This window comes from Meles meles, chromosome 1, assembly GCF_922984935.1.
Source record: "Meles meles chromosome 1, mMelMel3.1 paternal haplotype, whole genome shotgun sequence".
NCBI classification, from domain to species: Eukaryota; Metazoa; Chordata; class Mammalia; order Carnivora; family Mustelidae; genus Meles; species Meles meles.
In genome coordinates this window covers 211,800,246-211,821,456 of record NC_060066.1, presented here as the reverse complement: position 1 = coordinate 211,821,456, position 21,211 = coordinate 211,800,246, and the positions used below count along the sequence as shown (strand labels likewise).

The following is a 21,211-nucleotide window of genomic DNA, read 5'->3' as shown; positions in this document are numbered from 1 at the left end:
CGCCGCAGTGTAAGCTCTGAGGGGGCGGCTGCAGCTCTCCACCCCACTGGCCGCGTCGCCGGACTCGAGTGCGGCTCCTTCTTCCTTTAGCCCATTCACGGAGGCGCCTCCAGCGGAGTCCGAAGCCTGGGCGGCAGCGACTCCCCAGAGCCCTGCGTCCACCTCGTGGCGTCCAGTGAGTCCAGCGGGCCCCGCGCAGACGCCGCGCGCCGGGAACCGGTACGTGAGTGACGTCGTCCGTGCGTGTGCGTGTGTGCGTGCGTGCGCGCACCCGGCGTCCTGTCCGTCTCCTACCATGTGCTGTGAAAGGAGTGGGGACCATGTCTGCCCCTCAGCGGGGACTTCCTGGCGTCTGTTCTTGGCCCGCTGGGACCGTGTTTGAGGAACAGACGTCCTCATCCATTTTGGCTTGCAAACTGCTCGTAGACAGAAAATAGCACCTCCGGGAGGTGCTGCTCCGGGTCCTCGCGGGCCTTCTCGCAGCCACCGTGCTGGGAACGGGTGTGTGGAGAGTGTCGCGGCGCAGCGGGAAAGCAAGCGAACGCGGTTACCGCGCCTCTCGTCGTGGCCGTGGAGAGCCCGAAGGGACACACGTTCTCTCTTTTACTGTGCTTATTGTTTCGCTTTTGATTTTCTAATGTTTGAAACATTCTGTCATACTTTTTCTCGAAGTTGCCTTCGCAGCCGGTGTACGCCCGTGGAAACAAAACTACGGCTCGGGGACTGCAGCTCTACGTGGAGTCAACAGCCAAGTCCCCAGATACGCCAGTGACCGGGACGCGGCCTGGACGGCCTGGCGGTGAGTCAGCGGGGCAGCCCCCAGCCTCTGCCGGCGGGTCCGCCCTCTTCTGCCTGGGCGTGGCGCGTGCGAGCACAAAGCCACCACCCGGTGCTGCGGCCCTTCCACTGACTTGGGGGACGATGGTGGTGATGATGCTAGTGGTAGCAGCAAATACTGCCCTGAATGCCAAAGGGCATGGAGTGTGATTTCTGTGTATTTCCACTGAAGAACTCACGTTTTTGATAATAACAGATTCGTAGATTTCCCCCCCCCCACCCACCATGAGGCATCTGTCAACTGAAAGGGTTAATTTTAGAGTGTGGCTCTGGTAACCCCTTCCTGTCTTTAACAACAAATGAATATTTATGATCTAAATTGAATGAAAAACTAGGGACTCTTTTTTTTTTTTTTGGATCCGTGTTTACTTTTCTCACATATGAATTGAGCATTCCAGAGGAATTGGATCACTCATGGTAATTGACTTTTTTTTTTTTTAAAGATTTTATTTATTTATTTGAGAGACAGAAATCACAAGTAGGGAGAGAGAGGAGGAAGCAGGCTCCCTGCTGTGGGATCCTGAGATCATGACCTGAGCGGAAGGCAGAGGCTTTAACCCACTGAGCCACCCAGGCACCCCCGGTAATTGACATTTTTTAGAAAAGCCTGCTGGCCTTATATAGCAGAGGAGAGGTCTATAATGTAGAGATCAAATTATATTAATTTTTTAGTTTAGCTGTCTTTCCCTTCATTTTTCTTCCCAAATGTTAATAAAACTTTGGAAGCCTTTATACGTTTGTCCCCCGAATGTTATTAACGGTCTCTATCATTGTCAGATGTGGGTATTTTACACAGTAGGGGTGAAATTCTCTTAAAGTCAATAAAAAATTTTTTTTAAATACTAGCTATATTTTTCAAGTCTTGTCATGATTTACAAAGCAAAAACGTCCACCTGCTGCTACAGGTGATATCATGAGGAGCTCCTAGGCAGCCCTCTGGATAGAGCATGTCCAGTCTTTGAGGTTTTTTTTGTCTCCTTGATAGGAGGTTTAACAATCTGCTTGTCTCTTTTGCCATGGACATAAGGGCATGAGATAGAAACAATACCTTTTTTTTGGTCCCTTGAAACCATCTGATTCCCTCTCTGCAAAAGAATTTGAGTATCTTCTTTGCTGTTTATTGTTAACCCATGTCCTAGCACTGGAACTTCTTTAGGGGTATTTGAAGACTAAAATTTCTAAATGTTTTCTTTATTGTGTGGTCCACTTTGTGCTGCTCACTGCTGCTTGGGCCCAGGACCTCCTGTTAGGTGCACGATTTTATGTCCTGACTTCTGTATTTCTTGTCAGAGTACAAATTGTTTCTCACCTTCTGCTTTGTTCCATTTCTTATCATCTACCATTAGTCTGGAAATGCTATCAGTACCATGGTATGAAGGCCATGTTTTTAAGAAGACATCAATATTCCATCATTCGCCATTTTAAAATTCAAGCTATAACTAATTCTGTGTATTTATGATGCTGCTGTAGAGAATAATACCTACTTAGGAGAATAATATAGGAGAATAATACCTACTTAGTTATTTGACTCTAACACATAACATATGACTTTTGGGGAAAAGGGAAAATCTGCCATTTGATACTATTTCGGGGGAACTATTGTTACTTGGGCATGTTGACTTTATTAATATCTTAAGACCTACAAGTTTAAAGAGCTAGTAAAAAAAAAACTTTTATTACTTCTTACTCAAGAGAAACAAGTATGTAGCTGAAAGATAAAATGTAATTTAAATATTAAAAATAGCACCAATCATGATGAAAATACTGAATAATCATTGTATACGTGTTCTATATACAGGGTGTCAGAGCCAACAAGAACATAAGTTTTTAAATTTATATTTTCACTTTTCTTATGAGGGCGGGTTTGACTTTGAAATAGAATGAGAAGGGAAATTTTAGAAGTTAATGTGGAAAGGCAAGGAGTAATGAAGATAAAAAGCCCCTTCATCAGCTACAGATACTGATGCCAGCTGCCAGAAGCAGTTGGGGAACCTGGGGAAAATGAACTATTCCACTTCTAGAGTGTCAGCGCCTGAGGGAGAAACATTGATCCATGAACTGAACTCATTCAGGGTGAGTGTGCTTTGGTTTGTGCTCAAGGAGAGCTGGAAAGAGCATCATTCCAAATGGACAAGGAAAAAAGCCATATGGCAATAAGTTCATGAGCTTTCTTGGACCCTTCAGTGTGCTGAGGCTCCAGGGCAGCCAACAGGCCTAAAATCTAAAGGGGACACATGCATGTAGGGAGATGTGAGATCAAGGTCTGGATACTGGTGCACTGGCTGATGGAATCAGTAACTCACGAGAGACAGGCCTTCCAGGCACAATGAATGCAAAGGGAAGATCAAAGGCTGCAAATGGAGCAACTACTGGCAAAAACCCAAAGCTCTGTAGCATACTAGCCTCCGTGTAAGCACAAAGTGTCACTAGAGGAATTTGAAAGCTGTGATGTAGAGTGAAACCATAGCAACAACAAATCTCAGTCCTGGCCAACAAATTAGGTTAACTTGAACACAGCCCCAGCAGAAGGAAAGGCATGCACAGTCTCTGCTGTCTTATCAAGATGGTTAGTTTTCAACAAATTATGAAACATATGTTAAGGGCAAAGGAAAAAAACTCCCAAAAGATAAAGCAGTCATCAGAACAAGAGTCAGACATGACACAGCCGTTGGAAACGATCTGACAGAGAATTTAAAATAACTACAAATAATACATTAAAGGCTCTAATGGACAGTAAGCAACATGCAAACCACATGGGTAATTGTAGCATAGAGATGGAAAGGATCAAATGGAGACATTAGAGATGCACATATACCTTTGATGGGCACTCAACACAACCAAGAAAAGAATCAGTAAACTTGAAGATAGATTACATAGAAATTACACAAACTGAGACACAGAAAGAAACATACAGAATAGAGCCTTTTAGAATTTGGAGACACAGTCAAATGATCTAACATAAGAGTGATTGGAATCCCAGAAGAAATACTTGAAATAATGGTCAAGAATTTCCCACAGATATGAAGAACATCAAATGGTGTGAATACAAAAATAACAAAGAAAAACCAATCACGAAATAAAAACACTACGTACTTGAAAGAAGAAAAAATACCCACCACATACTTGGAAATGTATTCAAACTGTTGAAAACAAAAGCAAAGAGGATATCTTGAAGGCAGCCAGAGCAACAAAGACAGACTACATTCAGAGAAAGATGAGAATTACAGAAGACATTTCTTTAGACACCACGTATACTAGAAGACTAAATGTCTTCAGAGGAAAAATAAAACTGCTAGCTCAGAATTCTCTACCTAGTGGAAAGTATCGTTCAGAAATGAAGGAGATAAGAATTTCTCAAAAGCGGGGAGGGAGGAACGTATTGCCAGCAGATCTCTTTTGTGAGAAACACTAAGGGAATTTCTAAAGGCGGAAGGAATACAGTACCAGATGTAAAACTTGGATCGGCACAACAAAATGAAAAGCACAGGAACGGAATTAATAAAGATATTTTATTTTCAACTTATTTTTAGTTGCCCTAGAAGGTAAATGACTAAAGTAGAAATAACTCTTCTGCATTTGTGACCTATGTAAAAATACTGCAAATTATCAAGAGAGGCAGGGGGAATGTGCTGCTGTGGAGTCCTTAAACCAGAAGTGAAATGTTGAGTTAAGATTCCTTAAAGGTATATGTTGTGAACTTTAGAACAATCATTAGAATCGATTTCTAAAGAAGTATAAATAATGTCAGCAGAGGAGATAACGTGGACTTTAAAACATTCAATACAAAATGAGGCAGGAAATAAACACCCAGATGGAATAAATGGAAAACTAGCAAAGTGGCATATTTTAATTCCGCTGTTTCGGTAATCACATTAAATGTGAATGTTCTCAGTGTACCAGCTGGGAGACTGAAATTGTCAATTGGATAAAAAAAAATAAGACGCAGCTGCATAGTATTTGCAAGAACCCCTTTTGCAAATAAAAACATAGGGTAAAAGCAAAAGCTTAGAGAAGATATACATGCTAACAAGAATCCAAAGAAAGCCGGAAAGCTGTATTAATATTAGGTAGTGTAGACTTTAGGACAAACAACATTATCAGGATTTCAGGGATATTGCATGACAACAGAGGGGTTAATTATCTGAGAGCATGTAACAGTTCTAAAAAAGTTTATGCACTGAACATCAGAGCTTCAAAATACATGAGGTATAAACACTGATAAAGACTTTGAAAAGTAAATCTGTCGTGGTATTAGAGACTATAATTCACCTCTCTGTGTAACTGATAAAACAAGTGGACAGAAGATCAGTAAAGATGCAGAAGACCTGAACACTGCCATCAACAAGATTGGCATAGTGGACCTTTATGGAACACCTCAACTGACAACAACATGATGCTTATTTTTTCCAAGGACAGATGGACCATCATCAAAATAGACCTTATTCTGGGCCATCATACAAGCCTTAGCAATTTTTTAAAAATATAAATCAGACGAAATATATTCTCTGGCCTAATGGATTAAACTAGAAATCAGTAACAGGAAGGTTTCTCTAGAAAATGCCAAATGTTTGGAAATTAAAGAACATACCTCTGAATGACCCACAGGTCAAGGCCTTAGGGGAAGTAAAAACAATTGGAAAAGAACAACAAATTTGTGGAATGCAGCTAAAACAGTGCTTAAAGGGAGAATTATGTATCATTAAGTGGCTATATGGGAAAAAGAAGAAAGGCTTCAAATCAGTAATCTAAGCTTCCTCCTTAAGAAACAAGAGCAAGAAGAGCAACTTAAATCCAGGAGAGCAGAAGGAAAGAAATCATAAAAACCAAATATCAATGGAATCGAGAGCAGAAATCAGTAAGAGAAAATTAATGAAATCGAGAGCTGATAAAATTAGCAATACTTTAGCCATACTGAATAAGAAAAGAAGACAGAAATCCCCACTATTGGGAATGAAAGACCCCCCCCCCAAAGGTGTTAAAGGAACTACAAACAACTCTATTCCTATCACTTTGGTCTATTAATAACTTGAAAGAAAGAAACTATCAGAACTCAGTGAAAAAGAAACAGCTAGAATAGACATATCTATTACAGATATGGAATTTGAAGTTAAATACCTTCCAAAAAGAAAACTCTAGGCCCAGCTGGTTTTACTGGAGAATTCTATCAAACATTCAAGGACGAAATAATGCCAGTTTTTACATAATCTTTTTCAGAAAATAGAAGACAGAAGAAAATAGAAGAAGGAAGTTTGAAAAGGAAACTCCCAGACTTCTTTTATGAGCCCATTATTACCCTAATACTGAAACAAGATAAATACAATTCAAGAAAACTACAGATCAGGATCCATTGCCAACATATTTGTAAAATCCCCAGTTACATATCACCAAATCAAAACCAGTAAAGTATAAAAAGGACAAATATATCACAGTTAAGTATGAGTTATCCTAGGAATGCAAGGCTGGTTCAATATGTGAAAGCCACATTTATTCACCATATTAACAGAATAAAAAAGACAAACCCAGCAGGTTATTTTAATAGATGGAGAAAAAGCATGTGACAAGTCGAACACCCACACATGATAAATGCCCAAAAATTAGAAGTGGAAAAGGGATTTCATTAACCTAACAAAAAAAGGAATCTACAAAAACCTATAGCTAACATTATGCCTGATGGTGAGAGAATGCTTTCACCCTAACCTGGAGAATAGGTGAAGGGTATCCACTAACCACATCTTAACTTCAAACTGAAAGTCCTGCAGTGCAATAGACAAGAGCAGTAAAAGACATGGCAGACTGGAAAGGAAGAAATAAAACTCTATTTGCAGATGACAGGATTGTCTGACAGAAAAATTCCAAAGAATCTGTAAAAAAGCTTCTACTGATTTTAGCAAGGTTATAAATACATGGTCAACATAAAAGACCAGTTAAAGTTCTATGTACTAACAAGGAACAGTTGGAACAGAATTTTTTTTTTCATTAAACTACTATGTAAATTTTTTTATTAAACTATATAAAATACTTATATAAAAAAACCAACAGAACATGTGGAACAATCCATATGCAGAAAACTTCAAGACACTGATAAAAAAAACTTTAAAAAGTACTGAGGTGCCTGGGTGGCTCAGTGGGTTAAAGCCTCTGCCTTTTGCTCAGGTCATGATCCCAGGGTCCTGGGATCGAGCCCCGCATCGGGCTCTCTGCTTGGCAGGGAGTCTGCTTCCTCTTCTCTCTCTCTATGCCTGCCTCTCTCCCTACTTGTGATCTCTATCTGTCAAATAAATAAATCTTAAAAAAAATAAAAATAGAAATAAAAATAAAAAGTACTAAGTAAATGAAAAGGTATATCCTGTTCATGGTTTGGAATACACAATATTATCTGTTCTCCCCAGTTTGATCTGTACATTTAATGTCATTCTACGTAAACTCTCAGCAGGATTTTGTTTCTGAATAGTTATCATCAGATGGATCCCCAAACTCGTATGGGGGAAAAAAAGAAACTAAAACAGCCAAAACCATTTGGAAAAAGAGTAAGTGTTGGAGGACTCACTCTATCTGATTTCAGGACTTAACTGTGAAGCCACTGTAGTTAAGACAGTGTGACGCTGCTGAAAAGATCAGTGGACAGATGAGAGAGTTCCAAAACATACCTGCACAAATACAGTCAGTTTTTGAGGTGCAAGATCAAGTCAATGGACAAAAGGTAGTTTTCAAAAAAAAAATGGTACTGTACAATGAGACATCCACATATGTAAAAAATGAACCTCAGCATACTGCTCACACGTTACACAAAAGTTAACTCAAAATTGGTCATAGACCTAAATATAAAACTTAAAACTACAAACTTCTAGAAGAAAACCTAGGAGAAAACCTTTGTGATCTTGGGTTTGGCAAAAAGGTTTTAGATCCGACATCAAAAGCGTGATCCATTAAAAAAAATTGATGAGGTGGACTTTATAAAAATTAAAAACTTCTTGAAAGACATTGGTAAGACACTGTGAGACCCCGGGTTGGACCCTGGAGCAGAAAATTTCACAGAGAAGCTAGTTTCCCCTGTGCGTTTCCTAGTTTTCTTCGTTTGTTAGTAATTCTGTAAGGTGTTACATCCGAAGAAGCAGGGCGGAGGGTATACGGGAACTCTACTCTTTCTGGAACCCTCTTCAAGGTTAAAATTATGTAGAAATTAAAAGTATAGGAGCTCCTGGCTGGCTCAGTTGGTGGAGTGTGTGACTCTTGATCTCAGGGTCATAAATTCAAGACCCCTATTTTTATCATCTTAAAGATAACTTTTTTAAGTATAGAAGTTTGGGGCGTCTGGGTGGCTCTGTTGGTTAATTGTCTGCCTTCAGCTCAGGTCATGATCCCAGAGTCCTGGGATCGAACCCCACATTGGGCTCCCTGCTCAGTGGGGAGCCTGTTTTTCCCTCTCTCTCTCTGCCTGTGTGGGTGTGGGTGTCAAATAAATAAAATCTTAAAAAAAAGTTAACAAGTGACAGTTAAATAGGCCTTTTGCTATAATCCCCTCTGGAAATGGAGCAGCATCTGCCAGGCAGCTAAGGTGACCTTCACTAACAGCAACAACGGTAGCTAAGTCAGCCTCTCAGCAGTGTTTGATGTAACTGGTTCCTCAGTCCTTGACCCAGTTTCCCCATCTTGATTTCCATGACGCCATGTTGGCGGGCTCTCTCTTCCCTTTCTCCATGCGCTTTTTCAGCCTCCATTCTTGCCTGGTCATTCTCCATACAAGGTTTAAGTTCGTCACGGTTCCAACCTGAGGCCTTGTGTCTTCTCTCTGTACCCCCTCTGTCCAGTATAGTAGCTACTAGCCACACTCCAAATTCAAATTAGTTACAGATAAATAAACCTCAAAATGTAGTCGCTCAGTTGCTTGTAGCCACATTGCAAGTGCTTAATGGCCACCTGTGGTGTTGGTGGCTGCTGTGCGGGACAGCCAGATGCAGGGCGGTTCTGTCACTGCAGAAAGACCTGTTGGACACAGGTCTGGAGGGCACTGCCTTGCACTTCACTCTGTCTGGTCACGCCACCCCCGGTAAGGCCAACATCGGTCACTTGGCAGGTAGTGTCAGCTCAGTATCGTGAAGTCCTCATTAGCCTTCCATCTGATAGTTTGACTGTTAATCGTTGCCTTAAAACATCTGTTTCACTCCTTTTTTGTAAGAAACAAAACAAAACAAACAAGCCCAAACGTAATCATTCATGTAATCATTCCATATAGATATCTTTCTGTATCGGTGCATTTTTTTAGAGCTGAGTTCGTCTTTAATAACTACATAATACTCTCTTGGATGTATAATGCTAAAGGACCTGATCTAGCTTTGTTGGGTAAGTTCTTAGATATGTAATAGATTTTTTAGAGATTTTATTTACTTATTTGACAGAGAGAGACACAGCGAGAGAGGGAACACAAGCAGGGGGAGTGGGAGGGGAGAAGCAGGCTTCCTGCTGAGCAGGGAGCCCAATTCCAGACTCAATCCCAGGACCCTAGGATCTTGACCTGAGCCGAAAGCAGACGCTTAACAACTGAGCCACCTGAGTGCCCAGATATATAATGTTTTTAATTACACATCCTTTTGTTCTGTTTCAGATGAGCAGAAGGCCTCATCTATCTTCCAGACATTAAAAAACAGTAGTGTGCCCGTGGAGTCTTATGAAGATTGGAGAAAAGACCAGCATAACCCATCGTACCAGCAAATAAACTGCATTGACAGCGTTATCAGGTGTGAGACACGAGTGTTGAGAACGTGTCCGTTTTCTGAAAGTATACATCATCATCGTAGCACACACCTAACACCCCTTTTATTACTGGTTGTCTTGATTTTTCACGCTTAAGTCATTAGATATTTATGGAGTGCCTACTTACATATAGTTTATAATAAATTGAGCATTTCAAGGGCTGCAAAAAATTAGAAGATGGATCCCTTCTTTGAAGGAGCAATGGCATGGTTGAGAAGACAAGACCTTGATCATAAAAATTAAATGAAGCAAGATTTGGAGATCAATACATGGTCACAGTAAAAGAGATACGACAGGCCAGTGATTGAGGCTGGCATGGTCGGGGAAGACCTCATTAAATATGCGAGTACAAAGTACCCGCACAGAAGTGCTGTGAGAAAATCCGAAATGTGGGAAGTGGCAGTTAGGGGACAGGTGGGCATGCGTGACCTAATTCTGTTGTTGCAGATACCTGAAGAGCTACAACATTCCGGCTTTGAAAAGAAAGTGCATATCCTGTACCAATACAACCTCTTCATCCTCCGAAGAAGACAGACACAACCACAAGGCAAATGAGGCTGAAGCCTTGCACGGTAACATGAATGCCCTCCTCGCTAGACAGACGATGATTACAAAGCCATCCCTTTCTGTTTCTAAATTTTTATCTTATTTCGTTAATCACAAATGAGCCCAAGTTTCCTATGGCTCTTATGGCCAAGAAGTTTTAGCTCGTCAGTCACAAACATCTGCCAACTGAGTCTTCATTGTAAATTTCCTATGGGGATTTTTCTTTTCATTGTGACTTTCTCTTGTGCCCCCAGTGGTGTCTCAGATCCCAGCCATAGCCGACCTGGAGATGCCGACCACCGGGCGGCCCGCACTCGCTGCAGGAGGCACTCCGAGGACCCAGGAGGACTCCGAGACCCCCACGGCGCTGAGCCGGGGCTCTGGCCTGAACCAGTGCAGCCACCGCAGCTCGCTCATTCCTGCCCCACCACCAGAGACAGGTGCCGCGTTCACCGTCTGCTCTCAAGTACACTTGGTGGGAATTACACTACCGTGAGAAAACGAAAGTCCTTAACATCAGTTACTTAGGAACGACTTCTAAGTGATAATAACGTTTTCCTTTCTTTGACTCAGTTAAAGAACTTGTGGAAATACCGTCATGTTTATATTGGTTACATAGTTGGGGCTGTATTTCGAAGTCACTGTCATTTGTTGTCACACCAGCTGATGTGTGGGAAGCACTTAGGAACAGTACCTGATAACACAGTAGTAAGTCCTCAGTGTTAACCCTCACTAAGGAAGTTGCCTGTGGGGCTGCATTAGGCCACTTTGTTGCTGCCCTTGAAAGAAGGTGTCCTTGTCAGACTCTGTGGTTGTGACTGGATTGACCAGTATACATCCACATTTTCCTGTTGGCCTGATGATAATGAGGAGGGTGTGTTTAAAATCTCTCTTAATAACATAACAACTTGGCAAATTACTCTGATGTCTTCGTTTTGTTCCTTTTTACTGCCTCCTATCCTTTGACTTTGTCATTATAACAATTTGGTGGACAAGAACTGGTGACAAGTGTTAAATCAGGTTTTTTCAGTTCCTTTGCTAGTTTTCAGTGGCAGATTCGTCAACACGAGTGGAGCTACTGCTCTGTGCCACCATCTATCCCGAGTCCTTCATAGGAATTAACTCCCTTAACCCTCACACTGACGCTCGGAGATGGAGAATATAGTATTGACCGGTGGGCTGGGGGTCGGTGGGAAGACGCCAGAGGCACAGCTGTTGGGAGATTAGATTATGTTTCTAATAAACTGAAAATAGTTCTGTCGGAGCTGAGCTCGTCCCTCAGGAAGGGGCAGATGCACATTTCTTAGTGTCCCTTTCTTCATACTTTTAACTCCCATGTGGACCTACAGCTGCCAGTGAGAGTCCACACGAGGTGGGCCTCACCCAGCGGGAATGATTTGTTTGATTATGCCTTTGAACTTTTTGTAACGTGGTATGTATTACCATTTTGAAAGAACTCATACTGAAGTCTCCAAGCTTTCATTCCGGGGACTATTTACTGATCATTGTTTCTCCCGATCTAAACCAGTCACTGCATCGGTGACGCCACCTCTTTACCCCAAGGACAGGAGACAGAATCAGGAGATCTGTAGAGAGTCCATATGACTTCTGCTTTCTGGAAAGCTTATATTCCTGCAGCTTACACCGTGACTTCGCTTACAGATGGGGTCCGAGGACTTTGACCACATATGCATTTCCCTGCCAGTCATGATCTCCGTTATGTTTACAGAGCAGTTAGGGCACAAACAGATTAAGTCCCTTAACTTGCCCGAAGTCAAACAGCAGATGAGTGGCAGAGTAGGGAATCAGACATTAATCAGTAGCCTCCAGAAACCATTCCATTAACACATATTTTTGAATCTGTGGTAGGGTCAAGTTGGAGTGTGAAATAAAGCAGGAGATAATGTGTCATTTTAAGAAACACACAGACCTAGGTGGCTCAGTCAATTAAGCATCCGACTCTTAGTTTCAGTTCAGGTCGTGATCTCAGGGTCATGGGATCAAGCTCCACACTGGGTGTGGAGCCTGCTTGAGGTTCTCTCTCCCTCCTCTCTCTCTCCCTTCTGCCGCCCACTCACATGTGTGCGCGCTCTAAGAAAAAATAATAAACACACAAATCACCCAAAAGAAGGGCAGAAAAGGAGGAAGAGAGCAACAGCCATCACCACCAGAGGGAGTATGTCACACAAATAATAATCACTCCAAACCCGACTATGTCTACTCCCATTAAAAGGCAGAAATTGTCAGAACAGATTAAAAAAAAGAAGAAGAAAAGAAAAGACCCAGCCGTATACTGTGGGGAATTACAGCTTAAATAAAAATCCACAAATGGATTGAGAACAAAAGGGGACAGAAGCACAACGCAAATGAGAAGCTTAAGAAGGCTGACGAGCCCATGTGATTCAGACTTTAAGACAGGGTCTTCCCAGAGATGCTTTGTGGTGGCAAATTGTTCACCGGGGAGACACAGCGATCTGAATACATTATGCATATTTGCTAATAAGGAAGCTTCCAAGATAGGAGGTAAAAATAGAAAGAGTTAAAGAGAGAAGTAGACTTTCCATAACCATAGTTGAAGAATGTAACACCCCTTCTGCACAGTTGATAAAACATCTAGACAGTTCAGTAAAATTTTTAAAAATCTGGACAGAAAATGAGTAAAGCAGATGATCTGAGCGATGCTGTCAATGACATTGACTAGTTGACCTGAGAGAACACAGTACCCGATACCTGCACGATACCCATTATTCTCAAGCGCTCACGACATGTTCACTGAGATACAGAATATGTTGGGCTGTCATAGGTCTCAAATTTAAAATGACTAGGGATCAGTGAAGCCATCTGGGGTTAGAGTTCTCCTGGCCAAGTGTTTAACCGCAGATTCAGTATCTGCCATGGACTCGGGGCTGTTCCCGGTTTCCGTTTGTTGAGTGAACTTAGTTTGTGTCTTTCAAAGAATTGGTCTATTTTGTCTACGTTGTCAGGTTTATTGGAATAAAAGTGTTCATCATGTTCCCTTATTCTTCTTTTGACACCTGTTAGATCTCTAATGATGCTCCTCTGTCATTTCTGAGGTTGGCACCTTCTATCTTTTCTCTTTCCCCTGATCTGTCTGGCTGGAGTCTGATTTGATTGGACTTCTCAAAGCACGGGCTTACGATTGCACTGGCTTTGTTCATTGTTTTCCTGTTTGCTACATCACTGACTCCTGCTCTGGTCTTTGTTATTTCCTTTCTTCTGCTTACTTTGCTTTTATCTTGCTCTTCTTTTTCCAGTTTTTCAACATGGGAGGTGAAATAATCGATTTCAGACATTTTTTTTCCTCTTGGAGTTTAATACAAATTAAAATCTGCATCCCATACATTTTGATGGATTGTGTCATTTTCATCGTGTTCTGATACTGTCTGCCACCCCCAGCTGTCTCCTTTGAAATCACTCATCATCACACGTCTCTGTGTTTGTTTTTTATCATACATTACTTCAGCACCACAGATTTGGGGGTTTTCCACGGCTTTGTTACTGATTTCTAATTTAATCCCATTGTGGTCAGAGAAAATACAGAACCCGAATTTTTCTATATTTGTCGAGACTTGTTTTATGGTCTGTGATACGGTTTCTCTGGATGACTGTTCTGTGCGCACTGGGAAGAACGTTTATTCTGCCGCTGTTGGGTTGAATGTTCTCTGTGTAAACTAAGTCAGGGTGGTTGATACTGTTGTTCACGTCCTGTCTGTCCTTACTCGTTTTCTCGGTACTTGTTCAGCTTCAGAAGAACAGAAATCTCTGGCCTTAACCGTGGATTTGTCTGTTTCTTCTTGTGGTACTGCTGGTTTTTCCTTCGTGCATTTTGAAAGCACTCTTATCTCGTGCACAGGCGCTCAGAAGTGTCATGTCTTCTTGATGAATTGGCCTTTTTTTTCCTTGTGAAATGACCTTCTTTAATCTCTTGTACATTCTCTGCCCTAAAATAGACTTTGGCTGGGTGCCTGCAGGGCTCAGTCATTTAAGTCTCTGCTTTTGGCTCAGGTCATGATCTCAGGGTCCTGGGATCGAGCCCTGCATCAGGGTCCCTGCTCATGGGGAACCTACTTCTCCCTCTCCCTCTGCTTCTCCTCTCAGTGAATAAATAAAATCTTTTTAAAACATAAAATAAAATACACTTTGTCTTGTATTAATGTATTCACTCTAACATTTTTCTTTAATTAGTGGCAGCATGTTACATCTTTTCCACCTTTTTACTTTTGACCTGGGTATGTTAATATTTAGAGTGGGCTTTGTTTTAGTGGTTGCTTTGGGACTCCCGGTGTACACACTCGATTGTTCACAGCCCACCTTCTGGAAATACTATATCACTTCATGTATAGTATAAAAACCCAACAATAGGGTACTTCTGCTTCCCCCTCCTGGCACTTGTTTGTTGGCTTATGTTTTCCTTCTGCATATGTTGTAAGTCCCACCCTACGCTGCTGTCATTCTTGTGTAGGTAGTGGTTACTTCTGCAACTGTTTACCCATGTAGTTACCTCTTCCAGTGGTTTCATTCTGTTTTGTAGACTCACCTGGGATCATTCTCCTTCTCCTTGCGTGAGTTTCTTGACTATTTCTTGTCCCGTGAGTCTAGTGGTAGTGAAGCCTTTCTGTTTTCGTGTGTCTGAAAATGTCTTTGCTGTCCCTTCGTGGTGTAAAGGTATGCTGGCAGAGCATAGAATTCTAGTTGGCAATTTCACCTTTCAGTACTTGAAAGATGTTGCTCCGCTGCTTCTCAATGCCCTGTTTTCAATGAAACCTGCCATCCTTGGTTTGCTTGCCGCACGGCTTCTCTCTGGCTGCTTGTAAGAGGCTCTCTCCTTTTTTTGGTTAAGATTTTACCTGCCAGAGAGAGAGAGAAAGCAAGTGCTTGGGAACAAGCGTACAAACGGGGAACAGCAGGCACCCCACTGAGCAGGGAGCCCAACGTGTGACTCGATCCCAGGACCCTGGGATCATGCCCTGACCTGAAAGCAGACACTTAACCACTGAGCCATCCAGATGTTCTCTTTATCACTGATTTGCATGGTTTGAGTATGGTATGCCAAGATACCCTGTCCTTCTGGTTCATTGAGCTTCTTGGATTTGTAGGTTTACAATTTCCAGCAAATTGAAAGTCTTCCCTCCCAATTTTTTCCAGTACTGCTTCTCTCTCCTCTTTTCCTGCTACTCCAGTTACATGCATATAGGTGGCCTTTGGTTGTTCCACAGTCCACTGACACTGGGTTCAGTTTTCCAGTCTTTTTTTTTCCCCTCTAACTTTGATTTTGGATAGGCTCCTGCTGGGTCTTCAAGTTCGCAAATCTTTTCTAATGCGGTATCTGTCACTTGTATTTCCATTCAGTGTACTTCTCATCTCAGGTATTGTAGCTTGCACTTTGAGAAGTTCTGTTTGGGCCTTTTCTTTTGTTACATCTTCCATGTCTCTGACACGTTCGATCTTCTCTCTAGCAGTGTGGAATGCAGTATGGTAACTCCTAATGTCCCTGTCTCTGATTCTGACATCTCTGCTAGTCCCAAGGGGTTGACTGACTTTTCTCTGTCTTATGGGTTGTATTTTCCTTGCTTATTTGCATGCCTGACAGTTTTGGATTGGATGCCAGATACTGTGAATGGGTGCTAATGAATATCCGTTCCTGTCAATATGGGCAAGCTTTATTCTGGGACCCAGCTAAGTTACTTGGAAACAAATCATTCCTTTCAGGCTTTGCTTTTCAGATTTGTTAGGCAGAACCAGAGCAGTGTGTAGTCTGTGGCTAATTATTGTCTGCTACTGAGGCAAGGTCCTTTGGAGTACTGTACTCAGTGCCCCATGAGTTAGGAGATTTTTCAGTCTGGCTGAGGGGAGCCCGTGCTATTCGGTGCTTCGGTGATTGTTCCTTCTCCCATGAGTGCACTGGTGAATACACCAGGGGGTTCTGCCTGGCTGTGTGGAGCCTGCTGTCTGCAGCTCTCCTCCCCAGTACTCTTCCCTGAAAACTCTAGCCTCCAACCAGACTCTCGGCTTTGCCTCGTCAACTAAGGGTGTTCACAGGCTTCACCTGGTTTCCCCACCCTGTACCTCAGAAACTCTCAAGGCAGTAGGCTGGGGCAGCCCCAGGGCTCAACACGTTTGTTTTCCCTCCCTCAGGGGTCACTCTCCTTCATTCACTGATGTTCAGTGTCTTGGAACTTACTGGTTCACATGTTTTGTCCATTTTCTTAATTGGTTCAGGCAGGAGGGTAAATCCAGTCCCTGTTACTCCATCTTGGCTGTGCTGTGTTGATTTAAATGAATCAGAGTGCACTTCTGGAAGTGGAATGGGGCCAGGCACATCCATGCTGCCTGGATACTGCACGGAGGGGAGAGGTGGAAGGGATGTTGTGGGGAAGCCTACTGTGTCCACCATGAAATCTCTTGTACTTGGGAGAGGTAATACTTAGAAGCAACTCAAAGTCTGTCTACAGGTGTTTACTTTAATAAATTGTGGTATACACAAGAAATGGAAGCCTATGATACAGAAAAAGTGTAAGATAGCTGTCATTGAACTGGTAGAAGGGATAGCATTAAGTGAAAAAAAATCGCTATAGATAGTGTACATATTACATACCTTTGGGGTAAAAAATCTATATTCTTGCTTCTTTATAGGTACATAAGAAAGTGGACTGATAGATAAAGATATCAAAGAAATGGTTTTCTGTGGGGAAAATAAAGAAGAACTAGGCATATAGTAGGAGTGGGGAGGATTTAATGGCTGCTTTTTCAAAGCTTATTGATTTTTGAACCACATGAATATATTACAGATTTGTAAAATTAATTCAAAGATAAAAACATTTTGGAAAAATCTATAAAGATAAAATATTTACAGTAAGATTTTAATAAATATGTATATACACATTGAGTATTACAACTCTGTAAAATGTATATAAAGTGTAAAGGAGTATAAAGAAAAGCAGAAAAAGTAAAACCAACTTATTTGCTAGGTTGATGAAGTTTTTATATGCCTGCTATTGTAATAATGGTTGTAAGAATTTATTGAAAAGAAGTTAAATTAATGAAAATAAATAAATGCAAATAACTGGTGACAATTAAAATGAAATCTGTTGAAGATCAACAAGGAAATAAGGGTTTTGAATGTCTCACTGGACCAGATGGACTCCACAGATACATTCAGAGCATTCTATCCTAAAGCAATAGAATATATGTTCTTCTTGAGTGCACGTGGAACATTCTCCAGAATAGATCACACACTTGGTCACAAATCAGGTCTTCAACTTGTACCAAAAGATTGGGATCATTTCCTGCATATTTTTGGACCACAGTGCTGAAACTGGAACTCAATTACAAGAGGAAATTTGGAAAGAACTCAAATACATGGAGGCTAAAGAGCATCCTACTAAAGAATGAATGGGTCAACCAGGAAATTAAAGAAGAATTTTTAAAAATTCATGGAAACAAATGAAAATGAAAACACAACTGTTCAAAATCTTTGAGATGCAGCAAAGGTGGTCTAAGAGGGAAGTGTATGCCAGTACAAGCCTTTCTCAAGAAACAAGGTCTCAAATACACAACCTAACTCTACACCTAAAGGAGCTGGAGAAAGAACAGCAAATAAAGCCTAAACCCAGCAGGAGAAGAGAAATAATAAAGATTAGAGCAGAAATCAATGAAATAGAAACCAAGAGAACAGTAGAGCAGATCAAGGAAAGTAGGAGCTGGTTCTTTGAAAGAATAAAATCAATAAACCTCTAGTCAGACTTATCAAAAAGAAAAGAGAAAGGACCCAAATAAATAAAATCACGAATGAAAGAGGAGTGATCACAACCAACACCAAAAAATACAAACAATTAAAAGAACGTATTATGAGCAACTATATGCCAACAAATTAGGCACTCTGGAAGAAATGAATGCATTCCTAGAGATGTATAAAGTACCAAAACTGAAACAAGAAAAATAGAAAACCTGAACAGACCCATAACCAGCAAAGAAATTGAAGCAGTCATCAAAAATCTCCCAACAAATGAGCCCAGGGCCAGATGGCTTCCCAGGGGAATTCTATCAAACATTTAAAGAATTGATACCTATTCTTCTGAAGCTGTTTCAAAAAATAGAAATGGAAGGAAAACTTCCAAACTCATGAGGCCAGCATTACCTTGATCTCAAAACCAGACAAAAACCCCATTAAAAAAGAATTACCAATATCCTTGATGAGCACGGATGTAAAAATTCTCACCAAGATACTAGCCAGTTGGCTCCAACAATACATTAAAAGGATAATTGACCATGACCAAGTGGGATTTATTCCTGGGCTGCAAGGGTAGTTCAGCAACCACAAATCCGTCAATGTGATATACTATATCAATAACAGAAAGGACAAGAACCATATGATCCTCTCAATGGATGCAGGAAAAGTGTTTGACAAAGTACAGCATCCTTTCTTGATTAAAACTTTTCACAGTGTAGGGATAGAGGGAGCATACCTCAATATCATAAAGCCATATATGAAAAGCCCATGATGAATATCATTCTCAATGGAGAAAAGCTCTCATTTCCCCCCTAAGGTCAGGAACAACACAGGGATGTCCACTATCACCACTAGTACTAGAAGTCCTAGTCACAACAAATTACAAAGCTGTAATCATCGAGACAGTATGGTACTGGCACAAAAAAAGACACACAGATCAATGGAACAGAATAGAAAACCCAGAAATGGACCCCCAACTCTATGGCCAACTAATCTTCAACAAAGCAGGAAAGAATGTCCAATGGAAAAAAGATAGTCTTTTCAACAAATGGTGTTGGGAAAATTGGACAGCCACATGCAGAAGAATGAAAGTGCACCATTTCCTTACACCATTCATTAAAAATACTCAAAATGGATGAAAGACCTAAATGTGAAACAGGAATCCATACAGGCAGCAATCTCTTTGACCTTGGCCACAGCAACTTCTTGCTAGACACGTCTCCAAAGGTAAGAGAAACAAAGGAAAAAATGAACTATTGGGACTTCAAGATAAAAAGCTTCTGCCCAGTGAAGGAAACAGTTGACAAAACCCAAAGACAACCAACAGAATGGGAGAAGATATTTGCAAATGACATATCAGATAAAGGGCTGGTGTCCAAAATCTATAAAGAACTTAATCAAACTTGACACCCAAAGAACAAATAATCCAATCAAGAAATGGGCAGAAGATAGGAACAGACCTTTCTCTAAAGAAGACATCCACATGGCCAAAAGACACATGAAGAAATGCTCCACATTAGGGAAATACAAATCAAAACCACAGTGAGATACCACATCCCACCAGTCAGAATGGCTAAAATTAACAAGTCAGGAAACGACAGATGTTGGCAAAGATGTGGAGGAAGGGGAACCCTCCTGCACTGTTGGTGGGAATGCAAGCTGGTGCAGCCACTCTGGAAAACAGTATGGTGGTTTCTCAAAAAGTTGAAAATAGAGCTACCCTACGACTCAACAATTGCACTATGGGATATTTACCCCAAAGACACAGATGTAGGGATTCGAAAGGGCACCTGCACCCCAATGTTTATAGAAGCAGTATCCACAATAGCCACACTATGGAAAGAGCCTGGATATCCATGAATGGATAAAGAGTATGTGGTGTGTATCTACAGTGGAATATCATGCAGCCATCAAAAATGAAATCTTGCCATTTGCAATGACATGGGTGGAACTAGAGGGTATTAGGCTAAGCAAAATAAGTCAGTCTGAGAAAGAATTATCACATGATTTCACTCATATGTGGAATTTAAGAAACAGAACAGAGGATCATAGGGGAAGAAAGGAAAAAAATAAAACAAGACGAAACCTGAGAGGGAGACAAACCCTAAGAGATTCTTAATCAAAGGAAACAAACTGAGGGTTGCTGCAGGGGAGGGAAAGGGAGGGATGGGGTACCTGGGGGATGGACATTCAGGAAGGCGTGTGATGTAATGAGCTCTGGGTATTATATAAGATTGATTCTCACAGACCTATACCTCTGAAACCAATAATACATTGTATGTTAACTAAAAAATAAAAATAAAAACCATCTCTGTCTTACCTCAGCAGAAGTGACTCCAGCAGAGGATATCGCTCCTGCTTGTGAGCCCTGGACAGCACACCGCCCCCCAGCTCCACTGCCCTCAGAAGAATCTAAGCACACAGGGCTCACGACGGCTGTTGCGTCAGTGCACACCCAGAAGGAGGAACAGAAGTATGTCGATAACTTCCGGGAAAAGATCCCCTCATTGCCGTACAGATCCTGTCTTCAGGACGAAAGCAGAAGCAAAGCTAAACATTTGTATGTTCAAGGTAGGTGTATTTTTAAAACCATATTCATTTATCAATTTTATAAATTTGTGTAAGTACTGGGAGATGTGGAGTCAAGAATCGGAGTTTTGCTTTTAAGAAAGTGGACGATGATGATGGAATAAATTCATCTTTGCAATTTGTTATCGAAGATCTTTCTTAGATCCTGGATCTGAGAAGCTGATTTTCTAAGGAAAGTGATTGAGAGATACTGAAATAAGTTTATTTTACAACAGCTTTTATCTGGGATCTTGCTTGTGCTTTCAGGAGTAGTGGGAGAGGACATAGTTACTGTTGACAAGTGTCTCTTCTTTCCTAATCTACTTATAATTACCTGTCAGTGGCCTTCCTATCTTCTTTTCTGGTTTGAGTTTTTGATAATATGCCTCCCTCTCTATGGTTGCAGGAGACTCTGCTTCCAAGCAGGCCCGGTCAGCTGGCTGCAAGAAGGGGAAGCTCAGGCGGAAGAAACTGTCGGGGCTGTGGGACAGCAGGGACGCCCAGGACACCTTCTGTCTCCGCTTGGAAGGAGACGGCCAGTACAGGTAGCCCTGGGGCCCTTCCCTCGCCTCCGCTCCGCAGGCCTCCAGCCTTCCCTTCCCGGCTGCCCTGATGGCTCCCGACCTGGCTCCTTACCTCGTCCCAACCCTGCCTTCTGTGGGAAGAGAGCATGCAGTGTCCCTGACTGCACTCAACCGGCTGCCTAAGGCCACTTTGTGGAACGACTTGCAGACTTTTCCTGCTCTCCCTTCTCCTTCT

At 41.7% G+C, this 21,211-nt stretch overlaps 1 protein-coding gene across 1 annotated transcript in view; it reads left to right on the top strand.

Annotated features, from left to right (window-relative positions):
- The window catches only part of PER3 (period circadian regulator 3), a 41,787-nt gene extending 20,657 nt beyond the window's left edge, over positions 1-21,130 (top strand). The window contains 7 exon segments of the mRNA XM_046010840.1: positions 91-219; positions 673-799; positions 9,440-9,572; positions 10,036-10,160; positions 10,389-10,574; positions 20,213-20,455; positions 20,859-21,130. Coding sequence (XP_045866796.1) covers positions 91-219; positions 673-799; positions 9,440-9,572; positions 10,036-10,160; positions 10,389-10,574; positions 20,213-20,455; positions 20,859-21,001 — 1,086 coding nt within the window. The 3' untranslated portion in view covers positions 21,002-21,130.
- The last annotated feature ends 81 nt before the right edge of the window (positions 21,131-21,211 follow it).